Source organism: Motacilla alba, chromosome 22 (assembly GCF_015832195.1).
Source record: "Motacilla alba alba isolate MOTALB_02 chromosome 22, Motacilla_alba_V1.0_pri, whole genome shotgun sequence".
NCBI lineage: Eukaryota > Metazoa > Chordata > Aves > Passeriformes > Motacillidae > Motacilla > Motacilla alba.
Window position 1 is genome coordinate 2,802,885 of NC_052037.1, and position 19,387 is coordinate 2,822,271.

The window sequence follows — 19,387 nt, forward strand, 5'->3', positions numbered from 1 at the left end:
TGCACACGTGTGTGCGTGACATGTTCACATGTGCGCAGGGCCTTGGGCATTTTATCCTCCATGGCGGCGTCGCCGCCCGCCGGGGCGACCCCCTGAGCCCTGGGCAGCCCACGCGGCGCCGGCCCCGCGGCGGCTCCTCGCAAGATGGCGGCGGGCGGGAGCGCTGAGGGGCCGCGGGGCGGGAACGCGCGGCCCGCCCGCCGCCGCTCCGCGCATGCGCGGCCGTGAGGGGAACGCGAGAAAAATTCTAAAACGTGATTTAAAATAAAAGGGTGAGAAATGAAGGGATTTAAAATAAAGGACTTAAAATGAAAAGCGTTAAAAGGAAAGCGCTTAGAAGCGGGGTGGAAAGGTGCTGGCGGGCACAGGGGATGGGGGCATCTGCGCGGGGAAATTGCAGTAAGGGTATGAAAATAAAGAACGGAAATTAAAATTAGATTCCGTTAAAAGAACGGAATTTAAAATTAAGGAATTAAAAAGAAAATATCAAAAAGGGTTTAAACCACGGTGGAAAGGGATGTGGGGGTCAGGGACATGCGGGCACCAGGGATGGGGGCAGCAGGGCTGGGAAAGAATGAAGGGAGCTAAAGGAGTTAAAATAGAGGTGTTTAAAATTACAGGATTAAAAATTAAAGAACTGAAAGTAAAGTTGTGGTGAAAAGGGACACATGGGTGTCAGGAACGGGGCACTGGAGTGGGGAAATAAAGTTTATAAAATACAGGGACTAAAATAAAGATTACTAAAATGAATAAAATAAAAAACCCCAAAACATTGCTAATTAAATGAATGAAAAATAAAGTATTAAAAAAATGAAAGAATCAAAAGGGAAGGGTTTAAAAGCAGGGTGAAAAGGTTCCTGTGGGGACTGGCAACAGAGCCCGGGTAGGGGGGGTAAAAATAAAGGAGTTAAAATAAGGTAGATAAATAAAGGAGTTTGAATGAAAGGAATGTAAAGCGAAGGCGTTTAAAATAAAATAAATAAAATAATTAAATATAAGGAATTAAAAGCAAACAAAAATAATTTTATATTAAAATAATGGTAAGAGCGAAAAGGTACATGTGACAACAGAGGAAGGCGCCTTCAACAGGAGCAAGAAAATTAAAATAATGGAGGTAAACTGAAGTAATTAAAAGTAAAGGAAGTAAAAGAAAGGACTTTGGAATTCAGGGTAAAAGAACGTGTTTTGTAATTCAGGATAACAGAAGGGGTTTTGTAATTCAGGAGAACAGAATTCAGAAGGGCACGAACGCTCCGTGCGCCCCCGGGACTCGAACCCGCGCCCCGCCCCGGCCCGCCCCTCGCCCTCTGCCCTTCCCCGCCGCCATGCCGGGCCTCCGCCGCCTCCTGCCGCTGCTGCTGCTGCTGCTCGCCGCGCTCTGCCCGCCCGCCCGCAGCCTCCGCCATGGCCCCTCCAAGATCGGTGCGAGCGAACGGGGACACCGGCCCGTGCCCGCGCCCTCGCGCCTGTGCCGCGCACGCCGCCTCCGGCACCCGGCTGCTGCCGGGGCAAAGCTGGGGCAGCTCTCGGGGCATCTGCCACAGCCGCCGCCACGGGCGGGCCCTTCAAGGGATGAGGGCACCTGTGAGGGGAGCGAGGTGACACTGCGATCCTTTCAGGGGATCCCTGACCATGAGGGACGATCCTTTAAGGGACATTGTCATGGCAGGCTCCTGAGGGGATCTGTGCGGGTCAGGGAGTAAGGGGGGTGTCCCTTGAGGGATCTGAAGTGGGGGGACTGTGAGGGATCTCTGAGGGTCAGGGGGATGTGAGGGGGATCCTTTGAGGGGATCTGAGAGGAAGGTGTGATGGGGGACCGACCGTTCAAGGTCCCTGAAGGTCAAGGGGGGCCTGTGAGGGGACCTTCGAGGGGCAGGAGATGTGAGGGGTTCCCTTGAGGGGATTGGGGTGGCAGGGCCATGAGGAATCTTTGAGGCGTTCCCTTGAGGGGATCTGTGGTGCAGGGGCCCGTGAGGGGTCTGTGAGGGCTCCCTTGAGGGGATCTGTGCTGCAGGGGCCCATGAGGGGTCTGTGAGGGCTCCCTTGAGGGGATCTGTCATGCAGGGGCCATGCGGGGTGTGTGAGGGGCTGTGTGGACTGGGCTCTCGTGGGGCTCTCAAGGTGACCGGGCCCCCTTCTCGCAGCCGTGGTGGGCGGCGGGATCGGCGGCTCGGCCGCCGCGTATTTCCTGCGGCAGAAGTTCGGCGGCAGCGTGCAGCTGCACGTGCTGGAGAAGGCAGCGCTGGGCGGGCGGCTGCACACGCTGGACGTGGAGGGGGCCAGCTACGAGGCAGGGGGGTCTGTGATCCACCCCCTCAACCTGCACATGAAGCATTTTGTCAAGGAGCTGGGTGAGTATTGGCCCCCAACCCTGGCGTCTCCCAGTCCCAAAATTGTGCCTCGATCTGAAAATTATCCCCCGGGGTGCTCTGGGTCCCACTCTGCTGGGGGCCATCCCCTTGGTAGCCCCTTATCCATTCCCAGTAGCCCTCATATACTTCCCCAGTAGCCCCCCATATCCGTCCCCAACAGCCTGCCCTTCTTTTCCCAATGTTCCCCCCATATCCCTCCCCAGCAGCCTGCCCTTCTTTTCTAAATACCCCCCACCATACAGTTCCCTAGTGATCACCTCTCTCCAATATCCCCACCCCACAGGGCACTTTCCTTCCCAAATACTCCCCATCACCTCCCCATGCCCCCTGTGGTACCCCAGCCCCACTCCAGGCAAAGGAAACCCACATCGCAGTGGGAATGGTCTCACCCCTCCCCACAGGTGACCCACTTATGGCATCATAAAGGTCCAACAATCACCTCCAATCACTCCCTGGCCTGTGATCAAGGGCGAATTCCCCTTTCCAAGGGGTGGCACTCCAGTCTTCAATCCCTCACCCTCATCAGCACGAAGCCAGGTTATCTGAGGCACTTAAAACTGAGGAGGATTAGCTCTAGGGTTCCCTAAATCACCTTTTTCTGTCCTTTTCCCAAAGGCCTCTCGGACACCACACTCCAGGGCGGCCTCTCAGGTGTGTACAACGGGGAGGAATTTGTGTTTGAGGAGAGCAGCTGGTCCTTCATCAACCGCCCCAAGCAGCTCTGGCACTACGGCCTCAACCCCCTGCGCATGTCCATGTGGGTGGAGGACATCCTGGACAAGTTCATGAGGTGGGTTGGGGTCCTGAGGGGAAAAGTGGGAAAGGACCTTAAGACCTCATTGTGTGGGACACCTTCCTGTGTCCCAGGTGGCTCCAAGCTCCATCCAGGCTGGCCTGGGACACTTCCAGGGGTGGGGCAGCCACTCCACCCTCCTAAAAATGCCCACGATGGAAGCTAAACCTGCCCCTTTGCCCTGCGCCTCCAGGCCCTTGTCCTGCAGTGGCACACAGGCACCCCGGAGCTCCCGGAGCTGAGGGACAGAGACAATTCCCCGCGTGCCGTTGCAGGATCTACCGGTACCAGATGCACGACTACGCCTTCAGCAGCAACGAGCGCCTGCTGCACGCCCTGGGAGGCGACGACTTCACGCGGCTGCTGAACCAGAGCATCGACGAGGCCATGCAGAGAGCAGGGTTCTCCCAGAAATTCATCAACCAGGTGGTGTGTCCAGTCATGAGGTTTGCTTATGGCCAAGGCGTCGGCGTCAACGGCTTTGTGGGTGAGTGTTTGGAGGTGGCCTCCCGTCCTGGGTGTTGGGTTCCTGTTCCCTGTGCTCCAAGCTCTGTGTCCCAAAGGGATGTTAACTCCCCCCGATTTTGCAGTTTGTTTTCCCAGTGTTTCCCTGCTGACAGAGGTGCTTTCCTTGCAGGTGCTCTCTCTATGGGCTGGTTGCAGTCGGGCCTTTGGTCTGTGAAAGGGGGGAACAAACTCGTGTGCTCCGGCCTCATTGACTCCTCCAAGGCCGAGGTTATCCCGGGAACAGTCGTGGCCATCGAGCCAAAAACCAGACACACGCGTGGCGGTGAGTGGGGCTGGAATCGCTTCAGTGGGGACGGGCTGGGGACACTGCAGAGTGACCTCGGCCCCTTGGGGGTTTCAAAATGAAAATTCCTGTCTGGGAGGCTGGGGAGGGGCTGGGATGGAATTCCCAGAGCAGCTGTGGCTGCCCCTGGATCCCTGGGAGCGGCCAAGGCCAGGCTGGATGGGGCTTGGAGCCACCTGGGACAGAGGAAGCTGTCCCTGCCCTGGAACTGGGTGGGCTTCAGGATCCCGTCCAATCCAACCATTCCACGACAGCAGGGCTCACAACCCAGCGGCACAAACGGGTGAACCCCAGTGCGGTGGCATTTTGGGATGCCAGGGACAGGCGGGATTCCCTGCCAGCACGGGTCAGGGTGACCGAGCTGCTCTCCGCAGGGGACCCGGTGCAGCTCTACGAGGTCACCTACAACACGTCCTCGGGGCTGACAGGGGACACCTATGACATCGTCGTCATCGCGGCCCCGCTCGGCCGCAAGATGGCCAACATCACCTTCCGGAACTTCGACCCTCCCATCCCGGAATTCCCAAATCCCTTCCAAAAGATCTTCACCACCTTGGTGCATGGGCGCTTGAACACTTCCTTCTTTGGCTACCAGGACCCCCAGGCCTTTCACTTAGGGGCCATTTTCACCACGGACAACCCCAAACTGTTCATCAACAGCCTGAACCTGGAGCCCCCCGTGGGGGACGCGGGCACGGGCGGGAAGCTGCCGTTGCTGTCGGTCGTCTGGAAGGTGTTTTCCAATGAAGAGCTGACCAAGGAGCAGCTCAGTTTGCTCTTCTCCTCCTACGACTCGGTGAAGGTGAAGCCGTGGCTGGCGTATCCCCAGTACAGCGCTCCCGAGAAGTTTCCTCCCCTCGTCCTGCACGAGCAGCTCTACTACCTGAACGGGCTGGAGCGCGCCGCCAGCGCCATGGAGATGAGCGCCATCGCCGCCCGCAACGCCGCCCTGCTCGCCTTCCACCGCTGGCACGGCCACAGCGCCAGCGTCGACCAGGAGGACCTGCACAAGAAGCTCAAGACGGAGCTCTGACACCCCCAGGGCCTAATTAGCACTGATGAACGCTGTGCTTTGTGCCTCCTTGAGGTGTTTAGTAGGATCGTGGGATCTTTAGGGTTGGAAGGATCATCAAGATGCTGTAATTAACTCTAATGAACTCCATACTTCGCCCCTCCAAGGAGATGTTTTGCAGGATCATGGGATCCTTATGGTTGGAAGATCTTCAAGGTCATCATGACCTTCAAGAACATCAAGGCCTTCAGGATGCATTCATTAACTCTAATGAACTCCCTACTTCACCCCTCCAAGACGGTGTTTCATAGGATCAGGGGATCCTTAAGATTGGATGAGTTTCAAGAACTTTAAGACCATCAAGGACATCAAAATCTTCAAGACCTTCAGGATCACCAAGATCTTCAAGGTCCCCCAGATCATCAAGACCTTCAAGGCCATTAGGATCTTCAAGAGCCTCAAGAACATCAAGATCATCAAGACCCTCAAAGTTGTTAAGCCCCTCAAGTCCAACCTTCAGCCCAACCGCGTTCACCATTAGCGATCTCCTCAAGCGCCGCGTCCTTGCGTTGTCTGGACACTTCCAAGGGTTGATGACTCCAGCACAAGCTAGGCTGGACAACCCTTCCTTCCATGACAAAATTCTTCCCAGTGTCTCATCCTGACGTTCCCCAGCGCCACCTGGAAGCTGCGTGGCCAGCTTGGGAGGATCAGGAGCGGTGACGCGTTCCCAAGTAAGCCGGGACATTTTCCCCAAGCTCCGTGATTTATCATCCCTGTCTGAGATGGGGGAATTCATTCAAAGTGCCAGATTGACCCCAAAAGTGCCCTCCAGCTGGGAATATCGACTCCCTGGCTGTCCATCCCTCCGCCCCAACTTTTCCTGCCAAGGAATAATTCCTCAGGGTGGAAATTGGGGGGAATGGGGTGCTGGGAGCTGCCAAAACGGGTGGGAAAGAGGAAAAACCACCAATATCCATCGCTGTGGTCAGGTGTGAAAGAGTTAATAAAGAATTTAACAACTTAGGAGCTTTTAAGGAGAAAGCCAGCTAAATTAGCATAAATTTAACATCCCCATCAGTGTGTGTGTGGAGTGGAGTGTGTGTCCAGGTGTGCACACTGTGTGTGCGTGTGCGTGTGCGTGTGCCCAGGTGTGCACACTGTGTGTGCATGTGTATGTGTGTCTGTGTGTCCAGGTGTGCACACTGTGTGTGTGTGTGAGTGTGTCCAGGTGTGCACACTGTGTGTGTGAGTGTGTCCCTGTGTGTTTAGGTCTGCATGGCCCAAGGTCACCACAGGCCAGTGCGGGACCTCCTGCACCCTCCTCACCTGCACCCTCCTCACCTGCACCCCCCACACCTGCACCCCCCACACCTGCACCTGCTCACCTGCACCTGCTCACCGCACTGTGCCCAGCCATCACCTCCCAGTGCCCCCATCAGCTGCAGGGTGCCCTCACTGCCCACCCCATCACCCCACAGTGCCCCCCATCATTTCCCCACTGCCCCCCTTACCTGCAGTGTCCCCGCATCTCCCACCCCATCACCCCCAGTTCCCCCCCTTCCCCCCATCACCCCCAGTGCCCCCCATCACCCCCAGTTCCCCCATCACCCCCAGTGCCCCCCGTCAGTGCCCCCCAGTTCCCCCATCACCCCCAGTTCCCCAGTTCCCCAGCAGCACCCGCGCTCGGTGGAGGTGCCACCTGGCCTTTAATGAGCGTGTTCGGGGGCGTCCCCGGGCTGTCCCGGGGGTGTCCCCGCCGTCACTGCTGGATGCTGGCCAGCCCGTCCCGCATCTTCTTGGCCATGGCGGGCACGAGGCGCAGGTGCTGCTCCCCGCAGGTGGCCAGGCAGGCGTCCAGCTGGCCCCGCACGCGCGGCTCCGAGCCCCCCGAGTCCAGCGCGTCCTTGGCCTGGTCCGAGCACTGCAGCGAGCAGCGGCTCAGCCGGTCCTGGGGATGGCACGGTCACTGGGGGGACAGGGGACACTGGGGACACTGGGGGGACAGCACGGGACTGGGAGGCAGCGGCTCAGCCAGTCATGGGGATGGCACGGTCCCTGGGGGACACTGGGGACACTGGGGGGGCAGCGGCTCAGCTGGTCCTGGGGATGGCACGGTCACTGGGGGACACTGGGGACACTGAGGGGACAGCACGGGACTGGGGACACTGGGGAGACTGGGGGGCAGCACAGAACAGGGGGTTCAGGGATGGACTGGGGGGCCACAGGAGGTGATGTGGGGCATTGGGGGTGATGGGAGCCTTTAGGGGGCACAAAAAATGCAGTGGGGGTGCAGGGATTTGGGGGCTCACATCCTGCCCAGGATCCCAGTGCTGTCCCCAGGGGTCCCAGTGGGTCCCTGGAGATCCTGGCACTGTCCCCAGGGGTCCCAGTGCTGTCCCCAAGGGTCCCAGGAGATCCTGGCACTGTCCCCAGGGGTCCCAGGGGGTCTTGGTGCTGTCCCCACGTGTCCCGGTGCTGTCCCCGGGGGTCCCGGTGCCCTCCTCACCTGGAAGTGCTCGAGCTCGGCGGTGACGATGGCCTGGGCGCGGGCCAGGGGCGCGTGGCAGCGCTCGATGCAGCGCTGCACCTCCTGCATGGAGGCTGCCGCGTCCTCGCAGCACCGCGCGCTGCAGCGGAACATGGCGCCCTGGGGACACGGGGACACGGGTTAACGGGGGACGGGGGGGCAACAGGGGACGCAGGGCATCCTGGGGACACGGGGTGAACAGGGCACCCTGGGGACATGGGGACATGGGTTAACGGGGGCAACAGGGGACACGGGGCGCCCTGGGGACACAGGGACATGGGGTTAATGGGGAGCAACAGGGGACGCAGGGCATCCTGGGGACACAGGGTTAACAGGGTGCCCTGGGGACATGGGGACAGGGGTTGACAGGGGGCCCTGGGGACACGGGGACATGGGGTTAATGGGGGACAAGGTGGGCAACAGGGGACACAGGGCACCCTGGGGACATGGGGTTAACGGGGGACACGGGGCACCCTGGGGACATGGGGGACAAGGGGTTAATGGGGGCAACAGGGGACATAGGGGTCACAGGGCACCCTGGGGACACAGGGGACACAGAGTTAATGGGGGAGCAACAGGGGACATAGGACAGAGGTGCCCTGGGGACACTGGGGCACAGGGGGTGCCCTAGGGACACTGAAGGTCAGAGGGGAACCCTGGGGACATGACGGGGAGGGAGGGTCAGCCCGGGGGACACGGTGGGGGTGTCAATGGGGGACACTCCCAGGTGAAGGGGGACAGTGGGGACACTCTGGGGGACACTGCCAGGTGAAGGGGGACACTCTAGGGGAAACTCCCAGGGCACAGCGGGGAACAGGGGACAGTGGGGACACTCTGGGGGACATGGTGGAGAAGGAAGACCCCCAGGGTCATGGGGGGAGTGAGTCAGTTGGGGGGGGGCATGGGGTCAGTTTGGGGGTCCCAGCCCTTTGGGGGAGCACCCTGGGAGGAGCTGGGTGTGCCCTAAACATGGGGGGCACGGGGTGTGTTGGGGGGCACAGGAGATGAACGGGGGGGACGCAGGGAATGTGTGAGGGGTGCAGGAGATGCACTTGAGGGGCACAGGGTGTGTTGGGGGGGCAGGGGGGGGTACTTAGGGGGTGCAGGGAATGTTGGGGGGCGCAGGGAATGTGTGAGGGGTACAGGAGATGCACTTGAGGGGCACAGGGTGCATTTAGGAGACACAGAAAATATTGGGGGGGGCACAGGGGATGACCTGGAGATCACAGTGAATTGAGGGGGAGGGTCTCAGGGTGTGTGTATGGGGTGTCAAGGCGAATTGGGGGATCACACTGAATTGGGGGTTCTCAGTGATTTCGGGGGGGGGTCTCAGTGAATTGGGGGGGTCTCAGTGAATTGGGGGGGGCTCAGGGTGTGTATGGTGGAGGTCTCAGTGAATTGGGGGGGGTCACAGTGATTTCGGAGGGGGTCACAGTGAATTGGGGGGGGGTCACAATGAATTTGGGGGGGTCTCGGGGCCGCTCCCGGCGCTGCACGGGGCACCCACGTGTGTGTGTGGGGGTGCCCCGGACCCCTCCCCGCGTGTCCCCCCCGTGTCCCCCCCGGTGTCCCCCGTGTCCCCCCCCCGGTGTCCCCGGTACCTGCATGGCGCGGATCTGCTCCCGCTCCAGCCCCTGCACCGCGCTCTCCACCGCGGCCTGCACGCGGCCCTGCGCCGCCTCCGCCATGGGCCCGCTCCGAACCCTGAGACCGCCCTAAACCCGCCCTAAACCTGCCCTAAGACCGCCCCAAACCCGCCCTAAACCCGGCCCTGCACCGCCTCCGCCGTGGGCCGGCTCTGAACCCCGAAACCTGCCCGAAACCCGCCCCGAACCGCCCTAAACCCGCCCTAAATCCGCCCCGAACCGCCCTCAACCCGGGCCTGCACCGCCCGCTTTGCCCGGGGCCCGCCCTACCCCTGCCCTCACACCCGCCCCGATCCGCCCTAAAGCCGGCCCTAAACCTGCCCCGATCCGCCCTAAAGCCGGCCCTAAACCTGCCCCGATCCGCCCTAAAACGCGCCCCGAGCCGCTGCCTGCACCCGGCCCGGCGCTAAACCCGCCATGGGCCCGCGCCGCCCTAAAATCCGCCCTAAACCCGCCCCGAACCGCCATAAACCCGCCCTAAAAGCCGCCCCGAACCGCCCTAAAACCCGCCCCGAGCAGCCCTAAAACCCGCCCTAAACCCGCCCCGAACAGCCCTAAAACCCGCCCTAAAAGCCGACCCGAACCGCCCTAAAACCCGCCCCGAACAGCCCTAAAACCCGCCCTAAAACTCGCCCCGAACCGCCCTAAACCCGCCCCGAACCGCCCTAAAACTCGCCCCGAACCGCCCTAAAACCCGCCCTAAACCCGCCCCGAACCGCCCTAAAACCCGCTCTAAACCCGCCCCGAACCGCCCTAAACCCGCCCCAAAACCAACGGGAACCGCCCCAAAAGTGCCCTGAACCCCCCCCCAAGAAAATAAAAACCCCCAAAAATAAAAACCCCAAGGAAATAAAAACTCCCAAAAAAAAAAAATAAAAACGCCCCAAAAATAAAAACCCCAAGAAAATAAAAACCCCAAGAAAATAAAAACCCCAAGACCAGGCGATGACAAGAACATCTTTATAGGAATCAAAATTAATTTAAACCAGGCGAAATAAATTAAAACATTAAATATTAACTTTCAGTGCAACATATACAGAAGACATGAGAGTAACCGTGACTTTAAAAAAAAAAAAAAAACAACCCCAAAAAACCCCAAAAACAACCCCGAAAACAACCCCGAAAACAGAGGGAAAAGCTCTGGCTTGGTTCCTAAGGGGGAATTAAGGCTGAGCCTCCAGCCCGAGGAGGTTTCCTGGGATTTAAATTCATTTCTTGTGGATAAAAACTTGGGATTTGGCCCCAAAAACGAGCAGGGTCGGGGTTTTTTTTTTTGCCGTAGAAAAATAAATCCCCGTCCTGGCGGGGTTTGGGTGAAAATCCCGAATCTTTGGGGTGCCGGAAATGCCGGGAAAACGCCCCGAGAGTCGAGGGGGAACCCGGGAGAACGGCGGGAAGAGGGGAAACGCCCCGAGAGGGATCCGCAGCCGAGCAGGGGGAGGGGACGGTCCCCGGGTGTCCCCAGGGTGTCCCCGGGTGTCCCCAGGGTGTCCCGGGTCTGTCACACACCTGTGGGGACGGGAATGGCAGCGGTTACAGACCAGGGTGTCACCTGTCCCCTGTGTCCCTCACCTGTCCCAGGTGTCCCCAGGTGTGCCCCCTCACCTGTCCCGTGTCCCCAGGTGTCCCTCACCCATCCCCTGTGTCCCCTCCCCTGTCCCAGGTGTCCCCTCCCCTGTCCCAGGTGTCCCCAGGTGTCCCTCACCTGTTCCCTGTGTCCCTCACCTGTCCCCTGGATGTCCCCAGGTGTCCCTCACCCGTCCCCTGTGTCCCCTCCCCTGTCCCAGGTGTCCCCAGGTGTCCCTCACCTGTCCCCTGTGTCCCCAGGTGTCCCCTCACCTGTCCTAGGTGTCCCCAGGTGTCCCTCACCTGTCTCAGGTGTCCCCAAGTGTCCCATGGATGTCCCCAGGTGTCCCCAGTGTCTCAGGTGTCCCATGGGTGTCCCCAGTGTCCCTCACCTGTCCCCTGTGTCCCCAGGTGTCCCCTCACCTGTCTTGCTGTGGCAGCAGGACGCTGTCCCCTTGAGCAGCCCCCCCAGGTGTCCCCAGTGTCCCCAGGTGTCCCCAGTGTCCCTCACCTGTCTCGCTGTGGCAGCAGGATGTGTCACCCCCACCCCAGGTGTCCCCAGGTGTCCCCAGTGTCCCTCACCTGTCTCGCTGTGGCAGCAGGACGCTGTCCCCTTGAGCAGCCCCCCCGGTTTCTCGGGGCCGGCTCCGGGCTCGCGGCACCAGCGGGGACAGGGACAGGGACAGGGACACGGCCAGGGCCAGGGCCAGCGCTTCCGCAGGCGACAGCAGCTGGGGACAGGGACAGGGACAGGTGACATGGGGACAGGGCCAGGGCCAGCGCTTCCGCAGGCGACAGCAGCTGGGGACAGGGACAGGGACAGGTGACATGGGGACAGGGACAGGGCCAGCGCTTCCGCAGGCGACAGCAGCTGGGGACAGGGACAGGTGACATGGGGACAGGGACAGGTGACATGGGGACAGGGACAGGGCCAGCGCTTCTGCAGGTGACAGCAGCTGGGGACAGGGACAGGTGACATGGGGACGGGGACAGGGACATAGGGACAGGGACAGGTGACAGGGGGACAGGGACAGGGACACGGCCAGCGCTTCCGCAGGTGACAGCAGCTGGGGACAGGGACAGGTGACATGGGGACATGGGGACACAGGGAATGGGGACAGGGATGGCGACAGGGACCGGGTTGGAGATGGGGTCGGGGACAGGGACAGGAAATGGGGACAGGGAATGGGGACGGGGACACAGAGACCAGGTTGGAGATGGGTTGGGGACAGGGTCAGGGATGGGGACAGGGTCGGGGTCCCTTGTCCCCGGCTGTCCCCAGGAGCTCCCCGGTGGCACTCACTGGACCAGGACGCAGACGGTGACGAGCAGCGCCGAGGCCACCACGGCCACCACGAGCAGGGCGGTGATGGTCTGCTTCTTCTGGGTGGCTGCCACCACGGCCAGCAGGTCAGCGTGCTCACAGCGTGTCCCCACGTACCCCGAGTGACACCTGGGGACACACAGGGACACAGAGCAGGTCAGCGTGTCCCCACACACCCCGAGTGACACCTGGGGACACACAGGGACACAGAGCAGGTCAGCGTGTCCCCACGGACCCCGAGTGACACCTGGGGACACACAGGGACACACAGGGCAGGTCAGCCCTGAATTCTGGGCTCCCCAAAACACCAAACCCGGAGTTTTGGGATCATTGGGACACCAAATCCGGAGTTGTGGGGTCGGGGGGATTTGGGCACTCACACGCAGGCGGGTTTCTCCTCCTGACCCCATAATTTTGGGGGCTCCTCAGCACAGTGACCCCACAGATTTAGGATCAGGGATTTGGGCACTCACACGCAGGCGGGTTTCTCCTGACCCCACAATTTCAGGATCAGGGGGGCACTCACACGCAGGCACCCTGACCCCAGTGTTTTAGGATCAGGGATTTGGGCACTCACACGCAGGCGGGTTTCTCCTGACCCCACAGATTTAGGATCAGGGATTTGGGCACTCACACGCAGGCGGGTTTCTCCTCACCCCAGTGTTTTAGGATCAGGGATTTGGGCACTCACACGCAGGTGGGTTTCTCCTCACCCCACAGATTTGGGATCAGGGATTTGGGCACTCACACGCAGGCGGGTTTCCCCTGACCCCAGTGTTTTGGGGTCAGGGATTTGGGCACTCACACGCAGGCGGGTTTCCCCTGACCCCAGTGTTTTAGGATCAGGGATTTGGGCACTCACACGCAGGCGGGTTTCTCCTGACCCCACAGATTTAGGGTCAGGGATTTGGGCACTCACACGCAGGCGGGTTTCCCCTGACCCCACAATTTCAGGGTCGGGGATTTGGGCACTCACACGCAGGCGGGTTTCTCCTGACCCCAGTGTTTTAGGATCAGGGATTTGGGCACTCACACGCAGGCGGGTTTCTCCTGACCCCAGTGTTTTAGGGTCAGGGATTTGGGCACTCACACGCAGGCGGGTTTCTCCTCCTGCACCAGGAAGCGGCAGGTGCCGTGGAAGCAGAAGTGCCGGTGCGAGTCGGGGCAGTCGTTGAAGTGCGACCTCACCGCCGCCGCCACCGGAGCTGGGGAGAAACGGGGTGAAAAAAGGGGATTCCGGGGAAATCCCCAAAAATGGGGATCCCTGCGGGGAGCAGCCCCTGCCCTACAGACTCCGGGATGGGTTAGGGGGAGGGGAGAGGGGGGCAGGAGCCTTGGGGTGACAGGAGGGACACGGGGCTGGGCTCCTCCCGCCCCAAAAGGAGATTGCCCCACCCCAAAAGATTTCCCAACCCCAAAAGATTTCCCATCCCAAAAGGAGTTTTTTCCATCCCAAAAGGAGCTTTTCCCACCCCAAAAGCAGCTTTTCCCATCCCAAAAGCAGCTTTTCCCACAGCAAAAGGGAGATGTCTCACCGCAAAAAGATGTCCCATCCCAAAAGGAGATGTCCCATCCCAAAAGGAGATTGCCCATCCCAAAAGGAGATGGCCCTGCCCAAAAGATTTCCCAACCCCAAAAGATTTTCCGCCCCAAAAGGAGTTTTTCCCATCCCAAAAGGAGTTTTTCCCACCCCAAAAGGGAGATTTCCACCCCAAAAGGGAGATTGCCCAGCCCAATAGGGAGTTTTTCCCACCCCAAAGGCAGATGTCCCACCCCAAAGGGTGAGCAGAGCTGCTTTAGGGTTCATTTTGGGATCGCCGTGCAGCCACCCCAAAGATCCCGGCCGGGTCCTGCCCCAATAATCCCTCAGGAATTTCCTAAAGAGCTCAGCAGGGAGGAAGAGGAGGAGGAGGAGGGAGCGCGGCCCCGCTGCTGTTTCCCATTAAACCCCACAAATCCCCCCTGGTTTGAATTATCCCCGGAGGGAATTTCCTGCTGGGATTCTTTGGGATCGAGGCACTTCCGACCCGCCCCCGGCTCCGGAGCGCGTTTGTGGCAGCCCTGAAGGGGGGTTTGGGATGGGAGTGGGATGTCCCCGTGTCCCCAACACCGGGAAGGGCCACCCTGGGGTGTCCTTGGGTCCCCATCTCTGAGGAGGTTTGGGGTGGCTGGGATTGGAATGTCCCCGTGTCCCCAACGCAGGGAAGGGCCACCCTGGGGTGTCCCTGTGTCCCCAGAGACGGGAAAAGCCACCCTGGGATGTTCCCGTGTCCCCAGCTCCGAGGAGGTTTGGGGTGGCTGGGATTGGGATGTCCTCGTGTCCCCAACCCTGGAAAACCCATCTTGGGATGTCCCCTGTCCCCAGCTGAGGAGGTTTTTGGGGGTTCTTGGGGACTGGAAACCCTTGTTTTTGGGGAAAACCCTTTCTTTTGGGGCCAGAAACCCTTTCTTTGGGGGGCTGGAAACCTTTTCATTGTGGGGTTGGAAACCCTTTGTTTTTGGGGCCAGAAACATTTTTTTTTGGGGCCAGAAACCCTTTCCTTTTGGGACCAAAAACCTTTTTTTTTGGGACCAGAAACTCTTCGTTTTTGGGGCCAGAAACCCTTTTTTTGAGAAACTTTGTATTTGGGACCACAACCCACTTTTTGTGGGGCGAGAAACCATTCCCGCTTTTCCCCTCAGAGATCAGGGCCAGGATCCCACCCGGGGCCCTGCGATCCCAAAAAGAGGAGGGGTGGGACGCCGGAAAACCCCAAAATTCCCCCAAAATTCCCCAAATTCCCGCCGGGCACTCACCGCTCCGGCCGGCCGTGCTGTTGTCCAGCGCGTGGCACGCGGCCAGCAGGACACCTGGGGAGGGACACGCGGGGTCAGCCACGCCCCGAGCCCAAAAAAACCCCAAAAAAATCCCGGGGGGGGGTTTAGGGTCGCCAAAACCACCCTGAGATCTTGAAGGAAAACGCAGGAATTTTTTAGGAAATTTTAAAGGGAAAATCTCCAAGATTTTAAAGGAAAAACCACCAACATTTTTAAAGGAAAAATGCAGGAATTCCCTGTGGCAGGAATGACCCCCCCCCCGAGTGACCCCTTGGAGATTTTAAAGGAAAATTCTCCATGGTTTTTAAGGGAAAAATCTCCAAAATTTTTAAGGAAAACGCAGGAATTCCCAGTGGAATTTTGGGGTCCTGGCAAGAATGACCACCCTGAGTGACCCCTTGGAGGGGACAGGGTGGCCCCCCTGGCCAGGAGCCAACTGGGATTGACCAATTTCCCGGGATTTTCCCAGGATTGACCAATTTCCCGGGATTTTCCCAGGATTGACCAATTTCCCGGGATCTGGCCCCGTTTCCTGCACGGTTTGGATCCAGCGGCGCGGAAACTGCGGCGGGAGGGAGATGGAGCCTGGGGCGGCACGTCCTGCAGACCCCGACGCCTCTGGAGCTTCGGGGATCCACCCGGGGATCCACTGGAACTCCAGGGATCCACCACAAACCCAGGGATCCACCCAGGGATCCACTGGAGCTTCAGGGATCCAGCACAAACTCAGGGATCCACCCGGAGATCCTCCACGGCCTCAGGGATCCTCCCAGGGATCCACCGGAGCTTCAGGGATCCAACAAAAATCCAGGGATCCTCCCAGGGATCCACCGGAGCTTCAGGGATCCACCTGGGGATCCACTGGAGCTCCAGGGATCCACCACAAACCCAGGGATCTACCCAGGGATCCACCGGAGCTTCAGGGATCCACCCGGGGCCTTGGGGATCCCCCACAGCTTCAGGGATCCACCCAGAGCTTCAGGGATCCTTCACAGCTTCAGGGATCCACATAGGGATCCACTGGAGCTTCAGGGATCCACCCAGGGATCACCCACAGCCTCAGGGATCCCCCTGGAGCATCAGGGATCCACCCAGGGCCTTGGGGATCCTCCACAGCTTCAGGGATCCACTCAGGGATCCCCCGGAGCTTCAGGGATCCACCCAGGGCTTTAGGGATCCACCACGGCCCCAGGGATCCACTCAGGGCTTCAGGAATCCACCACAGCTCCAGGAACCCACTGCAGCCTCAGGGATCCTCCAGGACTTCGGGAATCCTTCATGGCTTTGGGGATCCACCATAAATTCAGGGATCCTCCAGAGATTCAGGGATCCACTGGAGCTTCAGGGATCCTCCTCGCCTTCCCCAGGTTCCTGGCAGATTCTCCTCCCATGGCGGTTCCATCAGCAATCCGGTCTGATCCCAACCTTTCCCATCTTTCCGGGGGTTTTCGGGAAACGCGCCCCCACTCCTGGGGTTTCTGGGGAACGGCTCATCCTGGTGGGATCAGTGGGATCAATCCCCTGGGCATTGCAGTTCTGAGCGGGCGTCCATCCCCCCTGGCATTCTGGTTCTGGGTGGCCGTCCATCCCCTGGGCATTCCGGTGGGATCAGTGGGCATCCATCCCTGAGGGCATCCATGCCCCTGGCATTCCGGTGGGATCAGTGGGCATCCATCTCCCTGGCATTCCGGTTCTGGATGGGCATCCATCTCCCTTGGCATTCCGGTGGGATCAGTGGGCATCCATCCCTGTGGGCATTCCGCTTCTGAGTGGGCATCCATCCCCCTGGCCTTCTGGTTCCGAGTAGGCATCCATCCCCTGGGCATTCCAGTGGGATGGGTGGGCATCCATCCCTGGGCATTCCAGTTCTGGGTGGGCATCCATCCCCTGGGCATTCCGGTGGGATCAGTGGGCATCCATCCTGAGGTCATCCATCCCCTTGGCATTTGGGGGGCATCCATCCCCTGGCATTCCGGTGGGATCAGTGGGCATCCATCTCCTTGGCATGCCGGTTCTGGGTGGGCGTCCATCCCCCTGGCATTCCGGTTCTGGATGGCTGTCCATCCCCCTGGGCATTCTGGTAGGATCATTGGGCATCCATCTCCCTTGGCGTTCTGGTGGGATCAGTGGGCATCCATCCCTGAGGGCATTCTGCTTCTGAGTGGGCATCCATCCCCTGGCATTCCAGTGGGATCAGTGGGCATCCATCCCCTTGGCATTCTGGTTCCGAGTAGGCATCCATCCCTGGGCATTCCAGTTCTGGGTGGGCATCCGGTTCTGGATGGGCGTCCATCCCCTGGGCATTCCGGTGGGATCAGTGGGCATCCATCCTGGGGTCATCCATCCCCTGGCATTCAGGGGTCATCCATCCCCTGGCATTCCAGCTTCTCCATTCTCCTTCCCAGCTCCTCTCCGTGGGCAGGTGGCAAGCCCAGCCCTCACCCCGATCCCACGGAAAGTTCCCCGTAAACTTGGGACGTTCTCCACGCCCAGGCCCATCCTGGGGACACCGGCCACCCCCTGGACACTCGGACAATCCCCGCTCCAGCCCTGCTGTGGGGCTGACCCTTCCCCACCCCCGCTGGCTTCCCCAGCCCATCCCACCCCGCTCTCCGGGATCTCCGGGAATCTCTCCCCCGAAGGACTCCCGAGCCTTCCCGCCGCGCTCCCAGCAGCCCCATCCCAATTCCCGCCTCGCTTCTCCGTTATCCACGATCCCCCCCGGCCGCGGTCCCCGGGAACCGGAGCGTTCCCCTCGCCATCCCCACGGCCCGAGGGGGCTCAGCCACGGCTCCCCTCCCACCCGGATCCCACCCGGGCCGGGAATTCCCAGCATCGGGGCGCCCAAACAGCCGGGGACCCGCGGCTCAGCCCCGCGGACGGCGAGCACCGGCACCGGGGAGAGACCCGGAGCCACGGGAACGGGCGGGAGCGGGAGAGAACGGGGCACGGCAGCTCGGGATGAGCCTGGCAGGAGCGACACGGGGCTGGAGCCACCGGGGGACGCTCGGAGCCCCCGAAGGAGCCTCGGTGGAGGAGCAGGACCGGGACACGGGGCTGGAGCCACCGGGGGACGCTCGGTGGAGGAGCAGCACCGGGACAGGGCGCTGGAGCCACCGGGGGACGCTCGGTGGAGGAGCAGCACCGGGACAGGGCGCTGGAGCCACCGGGGGACGCTCGGTGGAGGAGCAGGACCGGGACACGGCGCTGGAGCCACCGGGGGACGCTCGGAGCAGCACCGGGACAGGGCGCTGGAGCCACCGGGGGACGCTCGGAACAGCACCGGGACACGGCGGCAGCGCCGGGAGCTGGAGCGGGGCCAAGCCCAGCCGCTTTCCCACCGGGCTACCGGAGCTGCGGCTCGGTGCCACCGGCGGGGACAGCGGGACAAAGCCAGCCCGGCTCCCCCGTCCGCACCGGGATCCTTCCTTGCCCCGGGAGCATCCCCGCTCCCGTCCCGTCCCGGCATCGCCCCGCTGCAGCCCGGAGCGCCCCCGTCACCCACCCCCACCCCCCGCAACTCTCATTAGCCCCCAGCCTAATTAGCCGCTCCAATTACGCGTCTGACCGCGGCCGTACTCACGCGTCGCGGCGAAGGCGCCTTTCCCACAGGGAACGAACTTCGGGAGCGCCCGCGCGGGGCGTCTTTATGGGAATGTTATGGGATTTTGATGGGATTGTCACCGCATTCCCGCCATTTACGGAGCCGACCCCCAGCGCCCACCCCCAGAGCCCCCCGAGCCCCCGGGGACCGCCCGGCTCCGGGGGGCGCTGCCCCCTCGGCGGGGTCCGGCGGGGCTGGGGGCGCGGAGCCCCCCGAACCGAACCGAGCCGAACCGGGCCGGGCCCCCCGCGCCCCGCACGTACCGAGGGCGAGCGCGGCCGGGCCGCCCGCCATGGCGGGGCTGCACCGGAGCGAGCGGGGCCGGGGCCGGGCCGGGCCGGGCGGGCGCTGGCGGCGGGGCCGCTGCGGGGCCGAGGGGCGGCTCCGCCCGGCGGAAATGGGCGGCACCGGCCCGGCCGGGGCGGGGACAGCGCGGGCAGCGGCACCGCCGGACCGCCCCGGACACCCTGCGGGACACACCCCCGGGACCCACCCCTGGGTCAGCCGGGACCCCCGGGACCCACCCCTGGGTCACCCGGGACCCCCGGGACCCACCCCTGGGTCACCCGGGACCCCCGGGACCACCGGGACACACCCCCGGGACCCACCCCTGGGTCACCCGGGACCCCCGGGACCATCGGGACACACCCCCGGGACCCACCCCTGGGTCACCCGGGACCCCCGGGACCACCGGGACCCACCCCTGGGTCAGCCGGGACCCCCGGGCACCCTGCGGGACACACCCCCGGGACCCACCCCTGGGTCAGCCGGGACCCCCGGAACCACCGGGACTCACCCCTGGGTCACCCGGGACCCCCGGGACCCACCCCTGGATCACCCGGGACCCTCCGGGACCACCGGGACCCACCCCTGGGTGACCCGGGACCCCCGGGACCACCGGGACACACCCCC

At 61.7% G+C, this 19,387-nt stretch overlaps 3 protein-coding genes across 3 annotated transcripts; 1 reads left to right on the forward strand and 2 right to left on the reverse strand.

The window, feature by feature from the left end:
* Positions 1–1,265: 1,265 nt before the first annotated feature.
* Positions 1,266–6,014, forward strand: LOC119710867 (prenylcysteine oxidase 1-like). The gene is made up of 6 exons (XM_038160356.1): positions 1,266–1,422; positions 2,145–2,351; positions 2,988–3,162; positions 3,441–3,652; positions 3,803–3,955; positions 4,351–6,014. The coding sequence occupies exons 1-6, from the start codon at positions 1,326–1,328 to the stop codon at positions 5,007–5,009; spliced, it is 1,503 nt and encodes a 500-aa protein (XP_038016284.1). The 5' UTR covers positions 1,266–1,325; the 3' UTR covers positions 5,010–6,014.
* Positions 6,015–6,678: 664 nt separating this feature from the next.
* On the reverse strand, positions 6,679–9,274 carry FAM136A (family with sequence similarity 136 member A). The gene is made up of 3 exons (XM_038160358.1): positions 9,120–9,274; positions 7,498–7,638; positions 6,679–6,939 (listed from the first exon to the last, which is right to left on the reverse strand). The coding sequence occupies exons 1-3, from the start codon at positions 9,204–9,206 to the stop codon at positions 6,751–6,753; spliced, it is 417 nt and encodes a 138-aa protein (XP_038016286.1). The 5' UTR covers positions 9,207–9,274; the 3' UTR covers positions 6,679–6,750.
* Positions 9,275–10,108: 834 nt separating this feature from the next.
* TGFA (transforming growth factor alpha) lies at positions 10,109–18,801 on the reverse strand. Its single transcript, XM_038160302.1, has 6 exons — positions 18,739–18,801; positions 14,851–14,904; positions 13,145–13,259; positions 12,034–12,183; positions 11,313–11,461; positions 10,109–10,673 (listed from the first exon to the last, which is right to left on the reverse strand). Exons 1-6 carry the CDS (start codon positions 18,767–18,769, stop codon positions 10,666–10,668), a joined length of 507 nt encoding a protein of 168 aa, XP_038016230.1. The 5' UTR covers positions 18,770–18,801; the 3' UTR covers positions 10,109–10,665.
* Positions 18,802–19,387: the final 586 nt, after the last annotated feature.

What these genes read in the sequence shown, in the direction of transcription:
- LOC119710867 (XM_038160356.1), top strand. Translation starts at nt 1,326, where the DNA reads ATGCCGGGCCTCCGCCGCCTCCTGCCGCTGCTGCTGCTGCTGCTCGCC. An exon ending in GCATTTTGTCAAGGAGCTGG is followed by an intron (nt 2,352 to 2,987) that starts GTGAGTATTGGC and finishes CTTTTCCCAAAG; the next exon opens with GCCTCTCGGACACCACACTC. An exon ending in AACCAGACACACGCGTGGCG is followed by an intron (nt 3,956 to 4,350) that starts GTGAGTGGGGCT and finishes TGCTCTCCGCAG; the next exon opens with GGGACCCGGTGCAGCTCTAC.
- FAM136A (XM_038160358.1), bottom strand. Translation starts at nt 9,206, where the DNA reads ATGGCGGAGGCGGCGCAGGGCCGCGTGCAGGCCGCGGTGGAGAGCGCG. An exon ending in AGCAGATCCGCGCCATGCAG is followed by an intron (nt 7,639 to 9,119) that starts GTACCGGGGACA and finishes CCGTGTCCCCAG; the next exon opens with GGCGCCATGTTCCGCTGCAG. An exon ending in CCGAGCTCGAGCACTTCCAG is followed by an intron (nt 6,940 to 7,497) that starts GTGAGGAGGGCA and finishes TGCCATCCCCAG; the next exon opens with GACCGGCTGAGCCGCTGCTC.
- TGFA (XM_038160302.1), bottom strand. Translation starts at nt 18,769, where the DNA reads ATGGCGGGCGGCCCGGCCGCGCTCGCCCTCG. An exon ending in CCCGGCCGCGCTCGCCCTCG is followed by an intron (nt 14,905 to 18,738) that starts GTACGTGCGGGG and finishes GTCCCTCCCCAG; the next exon opens with GTGTCCTGCTGGCCGCGTGC. An exon ending in CAGCACGGCCGGCCGGAGCG is followed by an intron (nt 13,260 to 14,850) that starts GTGAGTGCCCGG and finishes GTTTCTCCCCAG; the next exon opens with CTCCGGTGGCGGCGGCGGTG.